This window comes from Egretta garzetta, unplaced genomic scaffold (genome assembly GCF_000687185.1).
Source record: "Egretta garzetta isolate BGI_Z169 unplaced genomic scaffold, ASM68718v1 scaffold85, whole genome shotgun sequence".
Lineage (NCBI taxonomy): Eukaryota > Metazoa > Chordata > Aves > Pelecaniformes > Ardeidae > Egretta > Egretta garzetta.
This window is the reverse complement of record NW_009259718.1, coordinates 1475868-1499871: the sequence shown is the minus strand read 5'-3', so window position 1 is coordinate 1499871 and position 24004 is coordinate 1475868. Positions and strand designations below refer to the sequence as shown.

The window sequence follows — 24004 nt, the reverse complement described above, 5'->3', positions numbered from 1 at the left end:
TTCCATCCATCCCAGGGGGAAGCAGCCTGCATCGCTGTGTTGGGAGCCAGCCGCCCGGGCGGGGCCGGGAGAGGTGCTGGGCAGCGCCAACATGGGCATGGAGGAGCCACTGGCACGGGATGTTCACCACTGAGCTGGTTTTCTTTCCTCCCTCTGGTCCAGCAAGCAGAAGCAAAGGGGCTTTGGGAGATGTGGATGGGCAGGCCAGCTGTGCAGGTCACCAGCTTCTTAGCCTGAAGGACAGGGAATGGATTTCTCATGGCAAAACCTCTGTGCTTCCTTCCCCACTTGCCCCAGCAGCGTGGCAGGGGGCTGCCGGGGAGCACACACTGGCTACCAGATACACAAACCCACCGAAGAACCACAGGCTGTCATCCCCCCTGCTCTCCCCCAAATTTAAGTCGAGCATTTTGCAGGTGATGCTCAGCAAAGCAGCCTGCACGTTGTATTAACCCTCTCCTTGCTGTGATATAAAGGCAGAGCCTGCTGGCCCTTGCTGGCTATGCCTCCAGAAAATCAGCAGGCCCCCCTCCTCCTCTTCTTCCCCCTTTCCTCCCCTTTTCACCAAGGCTGCCCCACAGGCAAACGCTCCCACCACCTTTATGTTGCTGGTAGAGGAGTATGCAGTGCGGAGGTCTCAGTTAATTCTGGAACTGCTGCAGTCCCATCAGATATTAAAAAAAAAGGCAAGAAATGCTCTGGTACAATACACTCGCCAAGGCTGCTTAGGTGACCTGCTGCTTTGCATATCAATAAGCTTCTTGCAGAACCCAGTGGAGAGCAGAGTCCTAGGGATGTACGTTCATTCGTTTGTAAGAAGGAGAGAAATATCCTCCCTGAACCCAACAGAAACCCAGATGGTTCAGGTTCAGGTTCAGGCTAAGCAGGGCTCCCAGCCAGCCTGGCTCCCCCTGGGAATGGACTTTTCTTACAGGTCTGAAAGGTGCCTGAGGAAAGCACACACTTTCTCAGGAGGTTTCAGGTTTGCTCTCTGAGTGTCTGCTACGCTGGGAAATTTTGGGGAGGGGAGGGGGGGTGGCTGCAAATTGCACAAGACTGAGAACCCCTGGGGGAAATAATCCGGGTGCTATAAGGACATAATAAACCAGGTATAGGGGATTTGTCACTCCACCTTTGTGCCATACCTCTGCCCCTGGTCGCACCGTACCGAGGGAGGGTGCCAGCCACTTGCAGGGGTTTCTCAGCAGTGGAACCCCCCCCCAGCAGCTTCTGGGGCGCAGAGCGTGGCAGTGCCCCAGCCACCCCCCTGCAGCAGGCGAGCCTCCCACAGCCAAGCGCAGGGACTCGTGGGCTTTGCCATCCCAGCGCTGCCGCGTGAAGGCAGACAAGTAGCCCCAGCTACCCTTGCAGTTGGTAGAGGGAAGCATTAATATTTAACTCTCTCCCCAGGCCACGGAGCTGAGCCATTGATCGCTGCCAAAACACCTCTGCGTTCACACAGAGTTCAACAGAGTTGCTTTGTGCCTTTCTATAGCATCTGAAGGGACTGTAGTTACGTTTCTGTCAGTGCAAAGCTAAGGTCTCTGTTATACCTGCTTCCCTTGCGTCTCTCAGGTTTACTGTGGGGCTTTTCTCAGTGCCACAAAGCTGGGAGCCACATCCCCTGGGGTCCTGCGGCTTTTAGCCATGCTCTGCCTCGGACCACAGCAGCTGTAGGCACAGCAGGCATGGGAGAAGGTCTCTTCCATTCACAATTTCCATCCAGATTATCACCTGGTAATGGATTAATTCTTGCTTACTACCATGGTGGACAGTTCACGCCCAACTGGGTGATTCTGATTTAGGGAAAATCAGGGACACAGTCTATGTCCCAGCCAAGTTCCCTTTCCTCCCTCATCCCAACTACTTCCTGACCTTTTCCTTGATGGTCACGGGGATGTGTCACAAGAACCTGACACCCAAACAACTCCCAATTTCAGTCCCTGAGCATCCGAGGGCCATGATTCAGTGCACGAATCTGCAAGGCAGTCTGCAGATTTTTGAACATCTGCGATTCAAGCAAAGTCAGATTTAACTTGGACAGCACTAGCACACCTCCATAATGTTGCTGCATAGTTCTTCTTCCTGCATATCACCCTCTTGTTCTTGAGTCTGACTGCATATGTGATATTTGGCTTATTTCTCAAGTGCCTGCACGGTGCAGAACGTGGTCAAAATGTAAATGCAGATTTAGCAGAAGAGCAAATCCTGTCTGTGCTTCCCAGTCCACCACGCAGTTAGCTCATGAAGTGAACCCTGGAGCTGTGAAAACCGTCTGTGGCAATACGCAAGTAGATCACTTGAGAAAGTCTTAATGCATACAAAGAGCCTGGAAAAAAGCATGGGAAGAGATGGACGGGTTGTCTGGAGAGGTTTTGCTTGTGTTTTCAAAATACTGATGAGCTGTGTGGTTTATTTTACAGTACATGTCAGGATTTGGAAACGAACATGTTTCTGAGGATCCACGCTGTCCAGGGGCTTTACCGGAGGGACAGGTACTGAGTTTTTTAAAGTGCTTTATTAAAATGACATGGAATAGAGTGACTATCTGTTCCCTGGGCTTCTTTTCATCTTAACGTGTTTCCTTCCTCTCTGCCACCACAAAAGTCTCCAGGAGCCTTCTTTATGCAGGACTGGAATAATAATATGCTGGCAAAAATCAGAATTAAAGCTTTCCATTCATACTTTCTATTTTTAAGTAAATTAATCCCAAGCTTCCAGGTTTCACCTAGGGGGTTAAGACTTCCCTGAATTACCTCTGCTCAACACCATTTTTCCTAAAGGAGTTTGCTATAGAAGTGTCTCAGCCACACTGAGAAGGAAGCCATCAGCTCTGGAGTAAACCGGAGCAGGAGTTTGAAGCTTGGCAGAGACACATGCTCATGCAGGAGAGTCAGCTTTCAGGATTTCTGTAGGAACTGGGTTCGATGAAGCTGACTTATAGGCCTTTGGCAGGAGAGCACCTTCTTTAGGGGAGGGGACATGAGCACCTGTAGTAATAAACCAACAGATTCATTCTTAAAAGTAAATAGCTTCTGCGTGTATTAGATTAAAATAAATTATGTTGGGTCTTTCTGTTTTAAAGAAAGGACCCACCACCCATGTGGTTCTAGCCACTCAGTCTGCAGAGGCAGGAACAAAATCCTGAAGAATTAAAGCTCTCTCATCTTCTTCACGCTGGTCTCCTTTACACCAGCACACATTCCGAGGCTGACTGTGCCCTCCCTTGGATGCCCTGTAATCCCTTGGGCTTGGATGGCAGCGTTTTATGCTCAGTCAGTGACACCCCTTGGTGCAAGTCAGCTCCTCTTCATCCCCTGTGCAAAGAGGCCAGCAGAATTAAGGTCAAACCTGGAACTCCGGGTTTGGAACTCCAAACCAAAGGGTGGATCCTTTGCTTTTCCTGACTTTTCTGGATCTCCCCAGTTCTGATGTTTTACACGTTGTGTGCCAGTGTGGCTAGTAACACACAACACCAAAACACATGAAATGCCTATATATGTCCCCTAGGTCAGCCTTCCAGCCTACAGTGTGCCCACAAGAAAGAAAAACTGCTGTGCTGGATCAGACTGATGGCTCAGCTGGTGCAGTGTCTCTGTTTCTGAGGCTGGCTATATCAGATGGGTGGAGAAAAGATGTAAGAAAGAGGCACCTTAAAACTGGGAGATCAATGGCAGTGACTGCTGGTCTGGAGAGGCAGTGGGCTGTGGTGGATGTGCTCTTCGTGATTTCCCAGAGCAGCACCACTTGCAAGGCGAGGAGACCCCTCCAGCTTCTGGTGGAGGTACCCTTGTCTGGACAGAGTTTGGACTCGGCGTCAAAAGAGTTAATAGAAAAATCAGAAAATGAGTTAGACAAAAAAAAATCTCCAGTCCCAGGGGTGGATCCTTTCTCCTCTGCAGTATTTATAAGACTGGCATCTGCAGCAGTGCTGGCTAAGATAAAAATGACAAGGGCTATTGATCCCCCTGCTTCACTGCATACCCATACTGACAAGATGGAGTTTGAGGGCTGGAAGCTACGTGGCGTTATGAGAGATTTACCTCCTCCTTCTGCCCACCTGTCAGGGCAGCGTTTGGTACGGCGCGGGCGGCTGATCCGCTCAGCCCCAGCAGGGTGACAGGATGCTGAACTAGACCTTGCAGGAGGGAGATGGGATAGCAAATGGTGTATGGCTGTCCCACCGGGGTATTGCCTGCAGTTCTTGGATGCCTTTGCTTCTTGCTGATCTCAAACAAATAGATGCTGGCCTACTTAGATCAAAAAGTTTAGTTTCTGTTCTCTGAAAGGGAGGGCTCTGTCCTCCAGTTAGGAACTCACAAGGGCTGCTAAACCTGTGCTAGTCATACCCTCGGCTCTGCAAAGGGGCAAGTGCCCCCTTTGTACTCTGAAGGAGGACGGTCACTGCGCAGAAGCCCTGTGGAAAAGCAAAGGCTCCCACACAGGTCGCTCCCGCTCCTGGGCAGCCCACAGCACTGGAAGGAGGAAGCAGCACACCACCAAAACACCGATTCAGGGCATCCCTCCTGGAGGGCAGGAGAAGAAGGGGGCATTTAGTGCATGGGAGGGAAGAAGCAAAGGTGCAGCTGCTGCTGCGAGTCTTTATCAGCCCTCAGGAAAGCCAGGCAGACGTGATGCTCTGGGACAACCCATCTGAATGCTTGGTCTCAAAAAAATCTGTGCATAATAATAGTCTGCTTTGCAGTCTGTAAGCATTGGGAATAATCCCCTTTTCCCTGACGTTCCTGTCGCCGACCCTATCAAGTACTGCCCTGTACGGCTTGCTCTAGCAGTGCGTGTGTTGCCCTGGTGGCTGTGCCAACTCCTTAGGGCACTTCTGTAGCCCCTTGCATGTGGGAATGGGTTTTGGGGTCTGGCTGGTACCTGCAGGTCATCCAGCCTCACGGGATCAAGAGGATAAGCCTACTGGGGCTGATGCACTGACTCAGGAGCACAGTCCACCCCATGGCATCCAGGCACCGGGTACCGGCCACGATCCTCTGCCGGGGGCTCCAGAGCTAAATCCCATGCCACTGCGTCTCACTCCTTATTTTTCCTTCTCCTCCCTTTCAGAATAACCCGCAAGTCTGCCCATACGGCCTCTACGCGGAACAGCTCTCGGGCTCTGCCTTCACCTGTCCCCGGCCCACGAACAAGCGAAGGTATGGTGACCCCCAGCAGCAGGGGGGTGACATGCGGTGCTTGGGGCGAGGAGAGGCTGCTGCTGTGCCGCCAGGCTTTCTGTGAGCCTGGGTGGCTGGCGGTGGTGAAGCATGCATCCGAAAACCTCCACCCTGTGCTGGGAGAGGGGCAAGGGCAGAACACCGCAGGAGAGGGAGAGGATGGTTGGGTGGGGCAAGCAGGTTGTGAAAATGCTGAGAAAGAGGGTGTCGGGATGGGGAAGAAAATGGTTTTTTGAGCAAGAAGAGGAAGGGGAGGGGATGTTCACGGGCACCAGATGGTCCAGAGGGGGGCTGTGTGCTGTGCAAAACAACCTCGGGGTCTCAGCCCTGATGCTACCATGAAAATGTCACCGCTGCAACTGGCACTGGTAGGCACCTGATGGACAGTGACAAAACCAAACCTCTGAGCAGGACTCTTCCCTCCTCCAAAGGGATGATCCTGCCAGTGAGGCCCTAGCTCAGGCTGTACCTGTTTTGGGGCTGGCCAGGGGCTCAGAGCAGCACCAGGCACCCAGCATGCTGCTTACTACCCTGTGTGCCCAGCAGTGCAGGGGACAGCTTGCTCCAGCCACCAGCGAGCGTCCCGGCACTCTGTCCCAGTCAACATGCTCCAGCCATGACCAAATTGCAGAATATGGGTTTCTCATTTTGCTTCTCCCACGGCAGCTTTTCTGTCCCTTCTGTTGTTCGTTCAAATGAAAGGCAAATGCATCATCTGAGCTGCCTAGCAGAGCTCTGCTCTCCGGGCTGGTGCCAGCTCGTGGTGTGCGTGGGAAAGGGATGAATCATTGTTTGCTGCACGAAGATGTCCTTGATGGAAATTTTCCAGCTCTCGGGGGAGAGCTCCCTCCTCCCCTCTCCCACCTACCCAAACTGCAACCACCGCTGTTAACACATCAAAGGCATTGGCAGCCCTGCCTAGCTCAGGCTTTCCTGATTACCTCTGCTCTCCCACCTGATTAAAAGCCCAGCTTGGGGCTTGGCTGAGCCTGTGCACGGTGGAGTGGTAGGGGCTGCAGCCATGGGTGTCGGTCGCAGGCAGCAACGGAGGCACGGGGGACCTCCTACATCAGTAAGAAGCATCATCCCACGTAAAACTCTGGTCTTCACTGCGTGGGCTCGTGGTGGTCCTATGGGCATGGCCAGCGAGGCATAGGATGCTACCTTCAGCAATCCATCCCAATTCAGATACTGGCTCTGACCTTCTGTCTCCTGAAAGCTCCTCTGTACTTTCAGTTAGACAGCGTGCATGTCCCTGCCTTGTCTGAGCTGCTTTGTAGCTATGTTTAAATATGCCTTTTTTTTCCCCACCTCAGGGATTGCTGTATTTCAGCCACAGATAAAGCTGTATCTTTATTTTTTGTATACATACATATATGTGTGTGTGAATGTAAACATATGCAGTTATATGTAAGCACACGTATTGACATTAACCCACATATAACAGCATACATTTGTATTTAGAGCCTATAATAAAGAGCCATCTCTCTGGAAGTCTCTGGCTCTGTGAGGTGATGTTTGATATTTAATGCATCTTTTGGTCCAGTTGCCACCGATGTAAATGTTATTTGTTCTTTCAGGAGCTCAATCAGCCGGCAGCCACCCAAGGGGGTTAACCTCTTCCCCAGGCTAATCCAGGTCTTCTCCTTCTTTGTAGCTGGCTGTATCGGATCCTGCCTTCGGTCTGCCACAAACCCTTCAAACCTCTCGAGGAGGGCCACTTGACACACAACTGGGATGAAGTCGAGCCTGACCCCAACCAGGTAACCGTGCTGGAAAGAGCCCGGGTCCTGCCAAGAGGACAGTCAAACATTAAGCTAACCAGGGGTGCAAAGGCACTGAGCTGCAAGAGCTCTGAGGAGAGCCGTAGGGATCTGGGGGTCTGGCCAACACAGGAGCTGGGTCCTGACTGCCACCCGTCGTTCCTCACCTATGGATCATCCAAGGAAGGTCAGCCCTCTATGCAATGCTTGTTGCTTCCCACCTTGATGGATGCTTGTGCTGCTTCCCAGTATGGTCACGGTGTCACAGGGTTTGGTCTGTGCTATCTAGCATCTCTCTTGGGAGCTCCTGTTGGCCACCTCTCAGGCTGCTCTCTCTTCCTCTTCAGCTTCCCCCATCCAGGGCTCATCATGCCCCAGCCTGGCAGGCAAAGCAGCATAGAATCATGGAATCACTAAGGTTGGAAAAGGCCGCCAAGATCATCAAGTCCAACAGTCAACCCAACACCACTGTGCCTACTAAACCATGTCCCAAAGTGCCACGTCTACACGTTTTTTGAACACCTCCAGGGATGGTGACTCCACCACCTCTCTGGGCAGCCTGTTCCAATGTTTGACCACTCTTTCAGTAAAGAAATTTTTCCTAATATCTAATCGAAACCTCCTCTGGTGCAACTTGAGGCCATTTCTTCTTGTCCTATCTCTAGTTACTTGGGAGAAGAGAGAGCAGCATGTCTCTGCCATTCATCCCCTCCTTCCCTGTGCTTTCAGAGAGGCTGCTGGCTGCCAGCCCATTTCTCTGCAGCCCTCATGGGAAATCAAGCTTCATTCTGGAGAGTCACACAGAGACACAGCATTTGTCTTCCTCTGTTATGGCCTTGCCATCATCTTTAATCATGATTTCTTCCCTGCCAGGCCCAGAACATTTGGCTTTGCTAATCTGACTCTCTCCTACTGCCATTCTCCTCTCAACATCATCTCATTGTCATTGTTTTTTACTCCTCTCAGGTTTTGCCCTCTGATGCATGATCACTAGCTAATTTCCAGCCTCCCGCAAGCCTCACCATTTGTCTAAATACTTTTGAGTTCTGCAGGAATGTGTTTTCCAGCCACTGACCAAGGAGTGGTGACAGGCTCATATTTAGGTTCCTTTGGTGCTCCTTCCCAATTGAAGCTCCAATGACTTCTGTTACCACCTTGTCCATCCCTGATGTCCTTTCACAGCCTGCATCTATCATTAGAGTTATTTATGATTACGGTAATTCCAGCTCTCAAGCATCTCAAGCCATTTGCATGTAGTACATCTTTAACTTAAGGGAACAGCAACAAAGCTCCTGCCCACTCTTGCTCTCACCACTTTCAGTGGCAATCATCAAACCCAGAGGGGTTATTTCCTAACAGTAAGTGGGAGCCATCTTCCAGCTTTCCTTCTCATCCTCTCTGAAGCAGAGCCAGAGACCAGGTTCAGTTTGTTGGACAAGACCAACACTTCCCTGCGATGCTTTGTGTTTCGCCCAGCTCACTTAAGGAGCTTTCCTGATTGTCATCCATCTAAAAGGATGGTCACATGGAGGTACCTTAGGTAAAGATCATTGAAGTCAATGGGAAAAAATATCATTTAATGTTGCCCCACTATACTTATTACTTCATCTGTAGACTTGCTGTCATCTTCCATATTCCTCAGTGTGAAAATTTGCTTCCCTTTAGACCATTTTTATACCTGATATTTATTTCTCTTCTTTTGCCTGTTCTCCTTCCCTCCCTCTCTCTCCCCCCTGGCCTTCAGGGTCTTTTCTCTTTGTCCCTCCACATGTCCTTTCTGTCAGTACTTCCCAATGGTTTCTGTCAACTGGGTCCCAGTTCCCAGCCCTGAAGGCTTAAAACAATCATTAGAGGAACAGTTCACATTGAGATGCCACTGCTGGCCTTCACAGCTGCCAAGAAATGAAGGGGAGCCAGGGAAGGTCCCACTGCTGGGTGTGGCAGCAGGCTCTGGAGAACATTCTGACTCTGGCTCATGTCTGGAAGACTGTCTTGGAAACCAAAGGAAAACATTTTTTAAAGAAGTCCAAAAGCAAAACCTGAGGTTCAGCACTATTTTACTGGCTCCTCTGTGAGGTGTCGATACCTTGCAAGGCTCACACCTGATCTGCTGGCAGGTGCGTTTGGTGTCTCCACCCAGAATATGCAGCTTCTCCAGGAGCCTCTTCCCCTCTGTCTGGCACCCCAGCAGTGTGACCCTGAGCAGGCACTGGCATGGAGCCACCCAGGTCTCCTGGGCAGGAAAATGTGCCCCTGTTGGGCAGCAAACAGGATGGGAGGAGGAAAAGACGAGGGATGGATCCAACCCAGGTGACCCAGGGCTGCTGCAAGGCTGTGGCAGTGGGATGCCCTTGGGAAGCAGATGTCTTCAGAGAGCAGAGTGGAGAGGGCCAAGATACAGGGTCAAGCTTGGGGTGCAGAAGTTTAATTAGCAATGAGCCCTTGCTTTGCTCAGCTTTGCTCGCAGATGCACTCGCTGGGCACAGTTGCCTGTTTCCTCCCAAGGCCGGCTCTCCAGGAGAGCCTGACAAGTCACCTGGGCACCCACATTTTGATTTGGGTTTGGAAAACTTCCATGAGGCTTGGGAGAATTTAGTGTCTTTGTATCCTTTCAAATTTAGCTGAAATTTCACATAGTTCAAATTTTTTGGGAGCGGCAGGCACAGACAGAGTCCCATAAGCTTTGTTTTCTTAGGGAACCAGCCTAAAAACGTATCAAGAGCTGCCAGGTTCTCGTGGATGCCCAGAGTCACAGGCACTTTCATCTGGGGTCAAGCGTATCAATGCAGGCGATATATACAGCAGCTGGCCACATCAACATCCTCCTAATTTGGGGTGTTTGGGTTGGTCTGCACCGAACGCCCCTCCGGGGAGGGGCTTTCGGCCACTGCACTTTGCTCCCAAGAGCTGCAAAGACCCTTAATATATCAGCAGCGATAAATACTACGGACTCCTCTGGAACCTTCTCCCTAAGGATCTCGTCAGGCTTTGCAAGAAGTAATTAGTGCTGCTCGCAGCTCCCACTCACGCAAGTAGAGATATTTCTGTTTCGGATGTGGGGAAAATGAGGTGGAGCAAACAGGAGTGTTATCCTCGGGTCATGGAGGGAGTGAATCATCCGGTGTGGCGTGGAACATGGGACCATGACAATTTGGCTGTGGAAAGCCAGCTCATCTGAATTCTTTTGCTCTCAACAGTGCTGTTAGTAATAGAGGAAAAGACAGCTTTTAAATAGGACTTTTTTTTAAACCTTGGTGCTACACAGGCCTGCCAATTATTTTACAAAATTGTGATTGAAAAGAAAAAAATGGTCCATAAAACTAAAGAAACTGGTAAACTCAATTAAGCAAGGCAAAGAGGAAAGAGAAAGCTACTTCAGCTGGCAGAGGGCAGGGAAGCAGGGGTGGGATGGGGATCTGCTTTCTTTTGAATTGCTGCTGTTTGCCTTGTAACCACTGGCATTGCTTTCTTGCTTTTTGTTTGCTGTGATCTAGCTGCGATGGAAACCTTTTGAGATCCCGAAAGCCCCTCAGAATAAGCTGGACTTTGTGAGCGTAAGTTTGGAGGACCAGGGCATCTGGGCATCCTCCATCTCTGCTCCCCCTCAGGGGGCAGCGGGGCACATGGGATGCTCAGCATTGGGCTAACAGCAGTGGGTTTGACACCTCTGGGCTTGCAGAGCATCTGTGGGAGGGGAGAGGATCCCAGATTCAACCACCTGATGGTAGACTAGATTTTCTTCATTGCATTTCAAGGAACTTTTCAAAGAACCCCTTACCCCCAGCTGTCCCCAGTCCCTGGGCTGGAAAACACCAGCTTACACAGATTGCTAACAAACCCTTCAGATATTAAAGTAAAGCCAACCTGTTTGGCCAAACACTGGTAGAGGTACGGGAAGCTGGGAGAGGGGGTGAGCCCCAGCAAGGGGATGGGATGAGAGGAGGAAAGGGGTCTGGCCCCTGTCCCGCTGCCTGCTGCTCACTCCCAGTGCTTTGGGTTTGCCCTTAGGGACTGCACACCTTGTGCGGCGCTGGTGAGCCCAGAGGACGCAATGGCATCGCCGTCCATATTTTTGTCTGCAACACCTCCATGCTTGACAGGTCAGTGACTGCTCCACTGGAGGCTCAGCCTGCCCTGGGCTGGCCACCTGCATGTGTATGTCTGTCACCTCTGTACTTGAGTCCAACTGCTCCCAGTGATGCTGTCCCTATGTCCCTGTGTTCCTGTGTGCCCAGGCAAAGGTGTTTGTGAAGCAGGTTGTGCTCCATGGCCAAGCACTGTGGGAGTGGGTGGGGAGCCACCAGGAGAAGGACAGAGCTGGGCATGGGAATGTGGCAAGAAGGGATGTGTTGGAACCAGGTGCTCTCATCCCAGGATCTGGAGCTGCTCCTCAGAGGTCAACACGCATACAGCCTCTGATGGGCATCGCTGTCCTCTGCAGCAGCTCCTGGGGGAACTCAGCCCTGGTTGCACCCATGGCCAGAAAGGCAGGGACCTGGCGGAGGTCAGAGGAGATCCTGCTTCTAGGCCATGCACATTAAACCTCCCCATCTCCTGTGCACCGGCCCATGTATTGCATTCACTGACCTGCAATAGCATTGCTGCTGCTGCCAAAGGGGAGACCTCTGCCATGTCAACCTCCCAGCTCAAAACTTCCCAGCTGTGGCTGTGGCGTGTGCCTGGGGCTTACAGCACCTTGACCCTTCCTATTCTCCTTTTTCTTCAGATGCCTTTATAATTCGGATGGTGACTTCCTAATTGGTGAGTTGATGCTTTGGCTTTTCCTTTCCCCCACAAGGGTCTGCCTGGGTTGCCACCTGCCTGCCTCTTGTTCCTCCAGAGCCAGGGCCCTACAACCAAGATTTGGATGGGATGGTTGGCTTCACCCTCATGCCATCCAGATTTGGTGGTCTGGCACCAGCTGGTCTATTGGGGGGGGAGTCACACCACTCCTGTGCAGCTCAGGCAGCGCACGTCTGTGCCAGACCTCAGCTTTGGTTTTGAGCAGTGACCCAGCTTCCTTGGCCTGGCGCTCAGGGATCGTTTCCCAGCGCTCACCAGATTAGCATTAGGCACACTACAGGCAGAGGTTTTTGGGAAAAACATAAGCCTCAGGATTTCTGAACAGTTTACAGCTAGATGCCTTCGTTGCTTCAGTCCAAGAGTATTTGGCACAGCAGCTTAGCTCCTGCGCTCTGCCAGCCTCAGGCAACCAGACTGCCACGATGAGTGTTGAGGTTGGCACATAAAGCGCGCACATGCTGAAAAATATTCTGAGCGGTATCAGAAGCCTGATATTTGCTTGTATCTTTCTTGACCGAAGGAGAGAAATGCCTTGAGGTCACCAACAGAAGCAATTCTCCCATAAAATAGCTATTAAATGGCTCTCACTCTCCTCCCTTACTACCGTGAAGTAAAAGTGCTAGGACAGGTTTTGTAAATCTGCTAGTTTTTCAAGTCAAAATGTGAGCTCTCCTGTGCCAGGACAGCCCAGAAAATAATGCAGACGTTTGCATAGCGTTACTTTCACCCTCAGAAAGCACAGGAAATTAGCTGTTCCCAGACATCTCACACTGCCAGGGTCATGACAAGGATGCACCACTTTAGGTGAAGATCATGATATGGACACGAATATATCAATACGCATTTATCTGGACTTGGTGTCTGTGGCACAAACCCTACATCAAGGGAATGTGAGGTGATGGATGGCTTAACCTCACACAGGCACCTGCTGTGATGTGGGGGCCGCGGGGCTGGTCTGGAAGCTCTCCCGCCAGTGCAGGCATCTCTGCTGCAAGGCTTGGCGTGGGAGAGGGAGCCCGGTCCCACTGTGAAGCAGGGTCAGAAAGGGCCCATTCCTCTTCCTTGGAGCCCCAGTTCTTTTCGTGGATGGAGAGGAAGGCATTCACTGCATCACTTCAGCCCCTCTGCCTGCATTTTTTTTCCACAGTGCCCCAACAAGGGAAACTGCTCATCACAACTGAGTTTGGGAAGATGCTGGTGGAGCCCAATGAAATCTGCGTCATCCAGGTAAGGGCTGACTGTACCTTGCCTGTGGCCCAGAGCTCAACGTTGGAGCAAGCCAGTCCCAGCATTCAGCTGGTCCTGGTTTGTCAGGAAAGTCCTGGGAGGACTTTAGTATCTTCTTTCATTTTCCAGCAAGGAATGCGTTTCAGTGTGGAGGTGTTTGGAGAGACCAGAGGCTACATCCTGGAGGTGTATGGGGCACACTTCGAGCTGCCTGACCTGGGACCCATTGGTAATGATCTCCCATCAGACCTACAGTGAATTTCATAAAGACAGCCAGGAATTGCAAGCCCAATCCATCCTTTTATCTCCTATGTAATAAATCCTCCTGTGCACATGCTCCTTCCCAAAAATGCTTTCCACCCTAGTACTGTTATTCCTCAGCAGAGCAAGCATCCCCCCCCAAAAATGTGACAGCTCAGTTGTCCCAAGATTCCCCTGGGACTGAAGGGACAATTTCTCTCCCCATTTTCCCCTTTCTCTCTTCCCTTCTGGGAGTCCCTATCTGCTGGCTCTGATTCCTACCAAAACAAACTCAAAAGGCCATCATCACTGATACCCCTTACTTATGGATACAGCATAAACTGGAGTAATAGGAGATAATTTACCCGGTGAATGGAAAGGCAGATTTCAGGGATGATGGATGTTCTTGAAGTCCCATTTTAGATTTAATTAAGTGCTTTTTCCCCCAGCTCTGTGAACAGAGACACCTTAGAGCTCTAGAGTGCCTTAGTGTCAGAAGCTGTTCTCCTCGGAATGAGCAGCACAGGACCGGGATCAGCAACACATTCACATCTCTGTGTTGTGCTGCCAGGGTGGATCTGCCTTCACTGAGCACGGGTCTAGCTTGCTCATAAATCACAGCTTTCCGGAGGTGCTCAGCTCAGGTTATTTCACCTTCCTTAGCCCGGGAGCACGCGCCTCCAAACTTTTCTTGCTGAGAAAAACACCTCCTGGCTACTGCTACTGAGTTTGTCTCAGAGAAAGGAAGTGAAACTTCCCTTGTAACAGCTACAGCCAACTACAAACCAATAGTTCTCTGCTTTCAGACTGGTGGTTTGGAGTTGGTTGTTTTCCATTTTAGGTTGGGTTGGGGTTCTTTCTCCACTAGTCTGGGCTTGGTTTATAGCTCTCAGTGAGATCTAAAAGACTGGCTGTGCTTGAAATTAACTGACTAGGTATTATCAATCAGTAACAAGCCTGGCACGGCCCATCTGCATGCAGAGGGCCTTTGCAAACATCTCGTGGCCATAGTGAAACTGAAGCTGGTTGTTCTTGCCATGGGAAGCAACCCAATTTGCAGCCATTTAATTGGGATCCCACTCGAGCATCTCTCCCGTGTGACATGCTGGGCACATCTCTTTCCACACTGAACCTACTCTGATTTTTCAGCAGCTTTCCTTTCAGCCAGCTGAGGTTACCTGCCTTTACCCACTTCTTGCGCTCTGTGCCTGCTCCACTCGATTAATGATATTGTTGCCCCAGCCTGTTTGTAACAAGTTTTCCCATTCACTAGTTTTTCAGACACTGTTGGACTGGGTTTGGAGGGGAGGGGGGTGGTGTTCGGTCTCCAGAAGGCAGGAATCTATTATAAGGTTTACTTTCTGGAGAGAAGAAAATGAGTGCGCTTGCCTGTAAACCTTTTCAGGAGGTGGTAATTATAAGAGCTCCTCTTCTCACCACCTACCCACCTTCCCCTCAGAGACCATGATCCTTTGTATTTCAGTCTTACTTTATTCTAACATCACTTTTCACTTGAAAAATGACAGCTGGAGAAAAGCACTGACTGTTAAACCTTAGCAGCAGGTAGTAATGTCTGTATTTTTATCCAAGAAATTTGAAACGACTTTGTAACAATAATACTAATGAGAAGAATAATAATACTTCAGCACCCGTATGGTGCTTTGCACTTTGAAAATGCACTCGTCACGCTAACCAACCCCTCAGTATGCTCAGAGTCTGTAGGTATCACTAGCTCTTATTTTATCACTCTTTTTGCAAGCATTCAGAAATGTATTTGGCCCCCTCATGACATGCCTCATAACTTCTGCGTGGCTAAGTGTCCAACCAGCAGGATGTCCAGGAACAGAGCGCAACTCACCCTCCATTTTTTGCGTAATTCCTAGTTGTTACATGCCTTTAATTGAGGATGAAAGACCAATCTTGTTCAGGAGGGAACTAGGGGAGACCTGTCTTAGTCACATAAGGGGAGCATGGACTTAAATGCTAGGATGTATTACAATTACCTGCTTGTAGGAGCACAGAAAGTACATGACTATTTCAGGTTTTGTAGTGGGCCTGGAAGCAGTAAGGTCATTCAAAATGCAGAAGGGCACCCACGAAGCCAGGAAATTGTGGCAGCCTCTCACTTTGCTCACAGGTTGCCCAAAGAGCTCTGGTGTCTCTTTTTCTTTTGCAGGAGCCAATGGCCTGGCCAACCCGCGTGACTTCTTGGTGCCCATCGCATGGTATGAGGACCGCCAAGTGCCGGGGGGCTACACAGTGATCAGCAAGTACCAGGGCAAGCTGTTCGCAGCCCAGCAGGTGAGGATGCCCTGGGAGAACAGGTAACACTGAAGCGCAGTGACCACCAGTGCATGGCCTGGGATATGCAACTCAGTAGCATGCACGTAGGCTCAGGAGGTCCTGCTGGGTTAAGAGGAGCAGGACTGAGCCCTTGCCTCGTGGGGTCATTCATTCGTCTTCCCAGATGAGGCTCCTCAGTCTGGAAAAAAGTGTTTGTGAAGACTTGGTTGCCCAAAGACTCATTGACGGTCTTTGCCTCACTGTTGCCATACATTCACAGTGACAGCTCAGAAAAGAGGAGCTGGGGCTGCTGTGAAAAGCCAGGGTTTCCTCACAGGAGAGCCAGCATTGCAGCTGGCCTTCTTCAAGCACTGCCTGGGCACTCAAAAGCCCTTAGAGACCAAACCCCAGAGGGAGGGCTGAGGCTCACCAAGTGGAAATGCTGAGGAAAACCATGTCCTGGCAATGTCGGGCTGTGCTGAAAGGACTTTGTGCTCCAGGCTGCCGGTGTACCTCTCACCAGCACTAAACTCATTTTTAAATTGGGGAAGAGTAATGCCCCGCATATGTGCAGCAAGTTGGAAGGCTGTGTATGGTAACCCTCTGTCTCTTTGCTTTGGTAGGATTTCTCCCCCTTCAATGTTGTAGCCTGGCATGGGAACTACACGCCGTATAAATACCACCTGGAAAAATTCATGGTCATTAATTCTGTTGCCTTTGACCATGCGGTAAGTTCTGGAGCTGAGCAAGGAAAAACAATGCTGCATGGATACCCTACCATCCAAATTCACCCTGAGCTCCAGGGGCTCACCGCCTGTTAAAAAATATGTTGTGTGCTAAGAAACAGTGTGAAATAGCTTGTGCTGTTTTCCCTGGGCCCAAACCAAGCTCTTGTAGAGAAAGACAACCTCCTTTGCGGTACAAAGACATAACTGGAGGTTGATCAGCTTCTTAAACAGCTTTATGCAGCTTAGCATAGAATTTTTGCACCCTGGAGAAGAGCTGAATTCTGAAGCCAACACACACCGTGCAGCTCAGCAAAAAGACTTTTGCTTCCAATTCTTGCCTTGATTTATTTCTTGCAATTGCACAGACTCCTTCCCTGGTTCCTCTGAGCCCAGCACTGAAATTCCTTCAAAGAGCTGGCAGCTTTCATTTCAATAATTTCTAGATCTTACAGAAAATAACGGAAGCCAAAACTAATGTGAGCAGCTCTTCTAAAAAGGAAACCAGCCCAGTGGGAGAGGTACCCGCAGCGATGCCATCTCTTGGCGCTGCTTCTGCAAGTGGGTGTGCGAGGAGACTGAAGCATTTCTAGTGAGACAACCAACAGAAAGAATTGTTTAAACTCCAGAAAAACCTGCCAGGAGAAGGATGGTTTTGGGATCAAAGCCCAGAAAATCACTTTACTGGACTAGAGACTTCAAAAATCCTTGAAGCAAGCCACAATTTCCCTGCACTTTGTTCTCCCTGTCTGTAAACTAACAGGACTGTGAGGCTAGATGCCTCCAGCAGGCTGCTCCTATCCTCTGCAACCAGCTAAGGAAGAGGTACAGTTTTGTGGCAGGAGGAGTGCTGGGGACGGCTCCTGGAATTACAGTATCCCGTCTTGCAGGGCTGTCCCTCCCCTGCATCTGTGCCGCCAGCTCCAAGGGCATCATTGCTGGGGCAGGGAAGGCTCTCCAAGGCTGCCTAAAGGAAGAACCATCCAGTCCCATCATTTGTCTCCCATGTTCAGCATGGGATCGAGATGCTGGGTGCTGTCACACAGGGCTACAGATCTCACCCACACCACCAGCTGCAGGTGGTAAAAGTGTTTTGGCAAGGCTGTATCAGTCAGGTTTACCAGCTGGATGACCTGAGCAGATAGTTCTGAGCCCTGCTCTGTTCCATGCTTTCTGCTTTGCTTTTTTCAGGATCCTTCTATCTTCACTGTCCTGACAGCCAAGTCGACCCGTCCTGGAGTGGCACTCGCTGACTTCGTCATATTCCCCCCGCGATGGGGGGTAGCTAACAACACTTTCCGCCCACCATACTACCACCGTACGTCTGCTCTTTGTTGGTTGTGCTTGAGTCCCCAGGACTGCAGGGAAAAAAAGAAACTCTTCATTTATTTGAGAGCACGCGCAGGGAAGCAGCAGTCTGATTTGTTGCCCTTGGCACAGTTGGTGTCAGCTTCTTGGAGTCGGTCAGTCCTCCCTGCAAAACGAACAAACCCAAAGATGTTCCTATTTAGAGCATCTCGGGAAAACTCAGAGGTGATGGGCTGGTGGCATCTGCATAGATGGATGTGCTTGGACTCCAGGGGCTCCCACTAAGACCAGGTCCATATTGAACTTGACATTGCAAAAATGGATCAGAAATTGTCCCATCATCCAGCCATGAACCAAGAGAGACGTAGAGCTGCTCAAAGCCACTTGCAGGGGGAAATCAAAGTTACAGCAAAGGATGGAATTGGCTCTCCTGAGCCCTTCTTCACCACATACAGAGTGATGGGGGTACCTCTGACATTTAAGAAGCCAGAGATCAGGAACTGGGCTCCTTCTCAGGCAGTTGATTGATTCTGGGGGTTTGGTTGCCATCACCAGGGCCAGTTTGGTTTTGGCAGTTTTTTGGTTTCGTCTTGGCAGAGCATGGCCACATATTGCATTGAATGGATACTGGAAGTCCAGTTGCCCACGTGGGATTGCCCAGGGTAGGGATGAGGCAACTTGCTCTACAAGACTGAGGGGGAAAGCTTGCTCATGCTGCACCCCCTTCGATCGACAGCTAAAAGGCCCCATCTCAGCAGCTATCAAGGTCACACTATGGTCACTTTGAAGTGCTGAGAGGCTTTCTGCACACTTACTAACCACAGTCTAATAGCCAGCTCCTCCTGCTACTTAGACATATTTCCAAGCATCTTGGGGGCTGGCAGAATTAGTGGCGCTTGCAAGCACAGTGTGCAGCTGTGCCGCCATCCAAGTAAATAAATCCCACAGGCGAAGTCCTGCCCTGTCATTTTGCTTTCATTCCCGTTAATGAGCGGGACATGGAAACACATCTCCTGACCGGCTGAGCTAGTGCCAGGTCACACTTACCTCTTTCATTAGACCCTGAAAGGTGAGAGACACAGCCAGTTTACCATGATTAAGTTGCCGCGTATAAGTAGAGTTCTGCTAACTTTCCACGGACGCATTGTGTTGAACAGCATGAACTTGTTCAACCTTGCTTAGTCTGTGGTAAAAGATGGCTGAAATAACTCTCATTCTCTTGCCTGTGTTGTGAGCTAAGAGTACCCAGGCAGACAGCTACCACAGCTACTCGCCTGACCATGGTACCTCGGCCATGGGCATGAGCACTAAATTCATGATGAGCAGGCTGGTTGCCTACTCTAGCCCCAGGCATGGAGGGGCAGAGCTTGAGCAGGTAAAGCAGACGTTGCAACAGTCAGTTATCGAGACACTGCACGTTGGTTCCCTCTGAAATTAGTGTGGTGATGAGAATCTTGTGCCGTTAGAGAGGCGTAACATGACAAAGCAACTCAGGTGGGAGTAGCATTTAAGTTCAGTGCTGCTTGAACTCCCCTCTCTCCAAACGTTTTACAAGAGGCCTATTTTGTTTGCCCAAAATCCCCTGTTGCCTCCTCTTTCTCAGGTGCAGTGGAAAGCCTGTGTTCAGAGAACTTTGGTGCACTCGGAGTCATGGTTTTCGTCTTGCCTTAACTTTGCACCAAGAATAAATACAGCAATGGTGGTCAAAAAACTTCCCTCTAGACACCGTAACAATTTCACAATTTCACAGAGGTGGCTGTGCAGCTCATAAATACTGACTTCTCTTGGTCACCTTTCTACATCCTTGGAGGCTGTGAATTACAACTAGGGACTTTGGAACACAGGTTAAAAAATGTGTCTGATACAGCTTTTAAACCATATATTGCATCAACATCTGGGAGAGAACTTGTGTGATTCCAGTTACAGCGGGACCTAACACCTAATGGCCACTAAGGGATTTTAACTTCACAGTATCCTGGTTGTAGAGGACAATGCTGTTTTATCGATAGGGAATGGAGGCGTGCCTAAGTTCTTGGGGTGATGTAGGAAATCTGCGAGTGAATAAGAAACTAGACTCAGCTCATCTCTTAAGCCCTAGCCTGGTTTCCTACTCACCAGCCCGTTCTTCCTAAGCAATAGTATGAGTGCTGTTGCAGACGCGTTGGCAATCCAGCTCTTAGGGGCTGTACAGCAGTCTGAGCGCACCCGGCGCAGCACACGAGCGAGGTCAGTGAAAAGCCCATAACAATCTGGTCTTACATGAGATATTGACAACTTGGGATGGAAATTAATAAATGTTTGCATACACGCATAGGCCAACTCTGCTTCGAGCTAAATTAGTTTTGTTGTTAAACATTTCAGACCCTGGATTGTACTTAACGAAGACCAAGCTAGTGGCTTAAAAGGGCTATATATAACATAGGCTAGAGAAGCGTGTCCTGGTTTTGCAAAAACCGACCGCTAAGTAGAAAGTGGCTGTATTGTTTAGTCACATCAGGTCAACTAAAGCTGAGAGCTTGGGGTGGCAGTTGTTAGAGTACTTCCCTTACAGGGAGCGTAACTCAGTAAGTACTGGGTGATTAGATATAGTCACCCTTACCTAAGCGAGTGGTGTATTACTCCATTGGTTTCAGAGGGTCTACTTAAAAGTATTCTTCCTTGGGGAAAGATGAATTTGGCTCCTTGTCTTTGGGCATACAGTGACTCTTGAGAAATAAGGAAATAATGCACGAGTCAAAAGCACAAGGTACTGAAGCGCCTGGCTGGACTGGAGGTCGTAGAGGAATATCAAACAAAATGATTCCAAGCTTATAACCTGGGACAGCAAACCAGGCTCTCTCACCAGACCGCCAGCCAGGCACTTTGTGCCTCAGTGCCTGTAACACAGGGATGATTATACTGAACTTTCTCTTCAGCGCTTTAAGATCTCTAATCCAAGCCTGTAAATATCAGGTTACACCATGCAGTCCGTATGCAGGTGCAGTACTTTTACACTGCTCGAGGTGGTAGGAAAAGCACAGCTCTATCAACATCAATGCAGCTTCATTAGGGAGCTCTCAGTTTCTGCGTCCAGATAATTAAGAGCAAAATAAAACCTGTACAGCCTTACAAGCATTACCTGTAGGATCCCTGATATCCTCTCTTGTGATACCCTGCTTAGGAACCTCCACTCCACCCACTGTCTGGCCGAGCTTAGCTTGTGGGTTTCAAGGAGCTCCCAGCCCAGCTGTGATGCCTCCCAATCACACTGCATTGCAACCTCTTCTCTATGCCTCCTGCAGGGAACTGCATGAGTGAGTTCATGGGGCTCATCAAAGGCCACTACGAAGCAAAGGAGGAAGGCTTCCTGCCCGGAGGGGCCAGCTTGCACAGCATGATGACTCCTCACGGGCCAGATGCTGACTGTTTTGAGAAGGCGAGCAAAGCCAAGCTGGAGCCTGAGAGAGTTGCAGAAGGGACCATGGTAAGGAGCCAAGGGAGACAGTAAGATTTCGAACACAGCATGGCATACTGCGGCTGTGCCACTCTCAAAGTACAGCCTAGCTTCTTGCTGGCAAGCTGGAAAAGTACTTGGACCAAACAGCTGCAGTGTTCACCTCCCTTTACCCATCAGCACCATTCAACTCCCAGGAGCTTCCCCATAGACATGCGATGCCAGGCAGCTTTGATCATCTGCCCACATAAATTGTTGCCTAAGCAGGAAGCTGGGAATTTTCATGCTGATTAATTTAATTTTTGTCTTAGCCTATGGAAAAAGAAACAAACCCCCTGACTGTCCTCCTTTCTCCACCCCCTAAAATCTAATGATAAACATCAGCAGACCTTGAAGTAGAGCTTTCGGAACAACATGACCTTCCTGGGTATGCAGGGAATCCAAAGTCACTCCTGAGACCTGGTTAATACCAGCGTTGCAATGCCAGCTCTGAAGAGCTTTCTTCCCCTGGGTTGCTCAGGCTGGAGGCAGAGCTTGGCAGGGCTGGACCATGTGCGCAACTCCTGTTTGTGGTAGAGCAGAACCACCTTGCCTGGATGCAAACTCTCACTTTCTTGCCCTAAACTACCTTCCCTCTTCCCAACAGGCCTTCATGTTCGAATCATCCCTAAGTATGGCCGTCACCAGATGGGGCCTCCAGACCTCACAGCGCCTAGATAAAAACTACTATAAGTGCTGGGAACCTCTGAAAAGCCATTTCAACCCTAAGTGCAAGTAAAGAGAAGTATTTCTTGTTTGCAATACGTGAGTGAAGACAGGAAAATCCAGCGTACCTACATGTGGTGGCACAGTAGACTCGGGCAATGCAGAGCACTCTGGCATTTCCAGCAGTCGCCGAGCCACAAAAGTTATCATCCCTATGTAACTTGGGAAAGGAAGTAAAAAACTACCATTATTCTTAACTTTCAAGTAGCCAATTAAAGCTTTCCTGGTGACACGCTGAAGCTGAAGTACTTGTGTGGCTTTCACTATGTTGGTGTGAATGCTGTACCTGGTGCAGATATGAGGCAACAGCCAGCCCCCATTCACACAGGGCCTCCTGAAAATACAACCCAGTGTGTCTTTCACAGGGAGAAACTAGGAATCAATAAAGCATTTTATGTTGTCTGTAGGGGAAGAGCTTTCCAAACAGAGCTGAAGGCTCTAGCAGACCTAAGCCTCCTGTTAGAGCAGGCCATTCAACTCTGCAGATGGCTGCTGAGGAAAGACTTGATTATCAGAAAAGTAGATCGCAAATTAGAAAAAGTTGGAGAATCCAAAGCGCTTCACTGCTAACTGAGGGAAAGTTTCCTCCCCAACCCCATGCTCTGGACATCCTTCAACATTGACTTGTTTGTCAGCACTTGACAAATTTTCTCCCTAGTTAAGTGCTACTTTGCAGCACAGCGAATGCAAAAGGGCTTGTCTGGCCAGTCCAGGCATTTGCTCCCAGGGAGGTACCTGGAAGAAAGCTCAAGTGCAGACAACATCGTGGAGGACCTCAAAATTCATTGGAGTATGCAAGCCTCACTCCCGGGTGGTGAGTTCCACAAGGTAGAGGCAGAAAGCAAAGCCCCAGGTAGGCTGGGCACTGGGAGCACAGCCCAGGCACCCCAAACCTCAGGCCTGTACTTCAGCACCTACCAAACTGTTACTAAACTTGGTGCCATCAGGATTTATGCTTCTTACTTCCCAAGAGAAGCAATCCTCAATTTTCCAAAAGAGAAGGAAATGTAGAGCTCTAACACCTAGCTTCAGTCAGTTACATCCATCATTGGTTTTGGATCTGCACCAGATCCTTGGGGGAAAAAAAGCATCAGCTTTGAGCAAAGTATTACATTATAAAATCTGCAGGGAGATGTTTACTCTAAAATAGCCAGCTCAGAAAAGGACGTTCAGGAGAATCAATTTGCCAGAGAAGCTGATTTAATCAGACTGATCCACGGATAAATGAGGTCTAAATGTTTCACAGGCAAAGGGGAAAAGCTTGTTTTCTCTTTGGGACCTAAATTATCATCCAGTGACCTGCAGGCTTGAGTTTTTCTTGCTGTAGACTCATCACTGAAGCAGACACGGCTGGTAACACATCAGTCAAGGGTAAAATTCCACGAGGCACATTCACTCTCCTGTCTTCACCCTACATTTCTGAAGGGAAACCCCTTTCCTTCCTCTAAGCGCCCAGCACCACTGCCTCAAACCACCAACCCCACCTCCAGTAGCAAAGCACGTTCGCTCCTTGTAAAAAAACAGCTTAGAGAATTCTGCAAATGACGAGAGAGAGAAAAGTAGGGCAGCCTTTCCCCAAGCACCATGCTCAAATCTGCAGGGACGTAGCATCAGGCACTCTCGGCTGCAAAGGAAAAGGGCTGTGGCAGGTGCCGCGAGCATCAATCCAAGGCTGGCCTAAAAGACTCGAGGCGCTGTGCTCATCCACAACCCATCCCGAACCATTTGCTCAACCGTCCTGAAACAAATACAGCTGCAAGGGAGAATTTACATGTGTGGCAACTCAAGTTCCAATTAGCTGAGGAAATGGGTCCTGGGAGATCAAATTAGTTTGTGGCAGCAAGAAGACTGTTAATTTAGCACGCTCAGACAAGCAATTATTTCTTTCCCCAACTACCGCTTTCTCCATGCATTGATGCCTCTCTCTCTGCACTGACCCACAGCCGTATCTTGTAGTATCATTTGTGACAGTCTTTTAGAAGCTGTTCTGCAGAGAGAACAATCTGGGTTTGCTTTAGTTAAGCTAGCAGAAGAACAACCCACAGAGACGGGTGCAAGAGGGCTGTTGAGAGCACATAAGGGATGGCAAAAGCAGGCCACAGCTGCTGTGCACAGCCTTAGTCCCAAGCCCCCACTGCCTGAACGTTTCATGACCCAGAAAGGAAAGGGAAGAGCTACAACAGGAAACAGTCTTTAAAAAAATTTTTTTTTTTTTTTTTAAATTAGTAATCAGAAAACACATTTTTACTGTGAGAGTGACTGAACATTAGCACA

The 24004-nt window shown here is 49.7% G+C and overlaps 1 protein-coding gene across 1 annotated transcript in view; it reads left to right on the top strand.

Moving 5' to 3' along the window:
* HGD (homogentisate 1,2-dioxygenase) overlaps positions 1-21743 on the top strand; it is a 24536-nt gene extending 2793 nt beyond the window's left edge. Inside the window, exons 2-14 of the mRNA XM_009639094.2 lie at positions 2424-2495; positions 5074-5162; positions 6841-6946; positions 10441-10500; positions 10955-11046; positions 11673-11707; positions 12897-12976; positions 13106-13205; positions 15393-15517; positions 16123-16227; positions 17416-17542; positions 20814-20995; positions 21612-21743. Coding sequence (XP_009637389.1) covers positions 2424-2495; positions 5074-5162; positions 6841-6946; positions 10441-10500; positions 10955-11046; positions 11673-11707; positions 12897-12976; positions 13106-13205; positions 15393-15517; positions 16123-16227; positions 17416-17542; positions 20814-20995; positions 21612-21743 — 1305 coding nt within the window. The remainder of the gene's footprint in view (positions 1-2423; positions 2496-5073; positions 5163-6840; positions 6947-10440; positions 10501-10954; positions 11047-11672; positions 11708-12896; positions 12977-13105; positions 13206-15392; positions 15518-16122; positions 16228-17415; positions 17543-20813; positions 20996-21611) is intronic.
* Positions 21744-24004: the final 2261 nt, after the last annotated feature.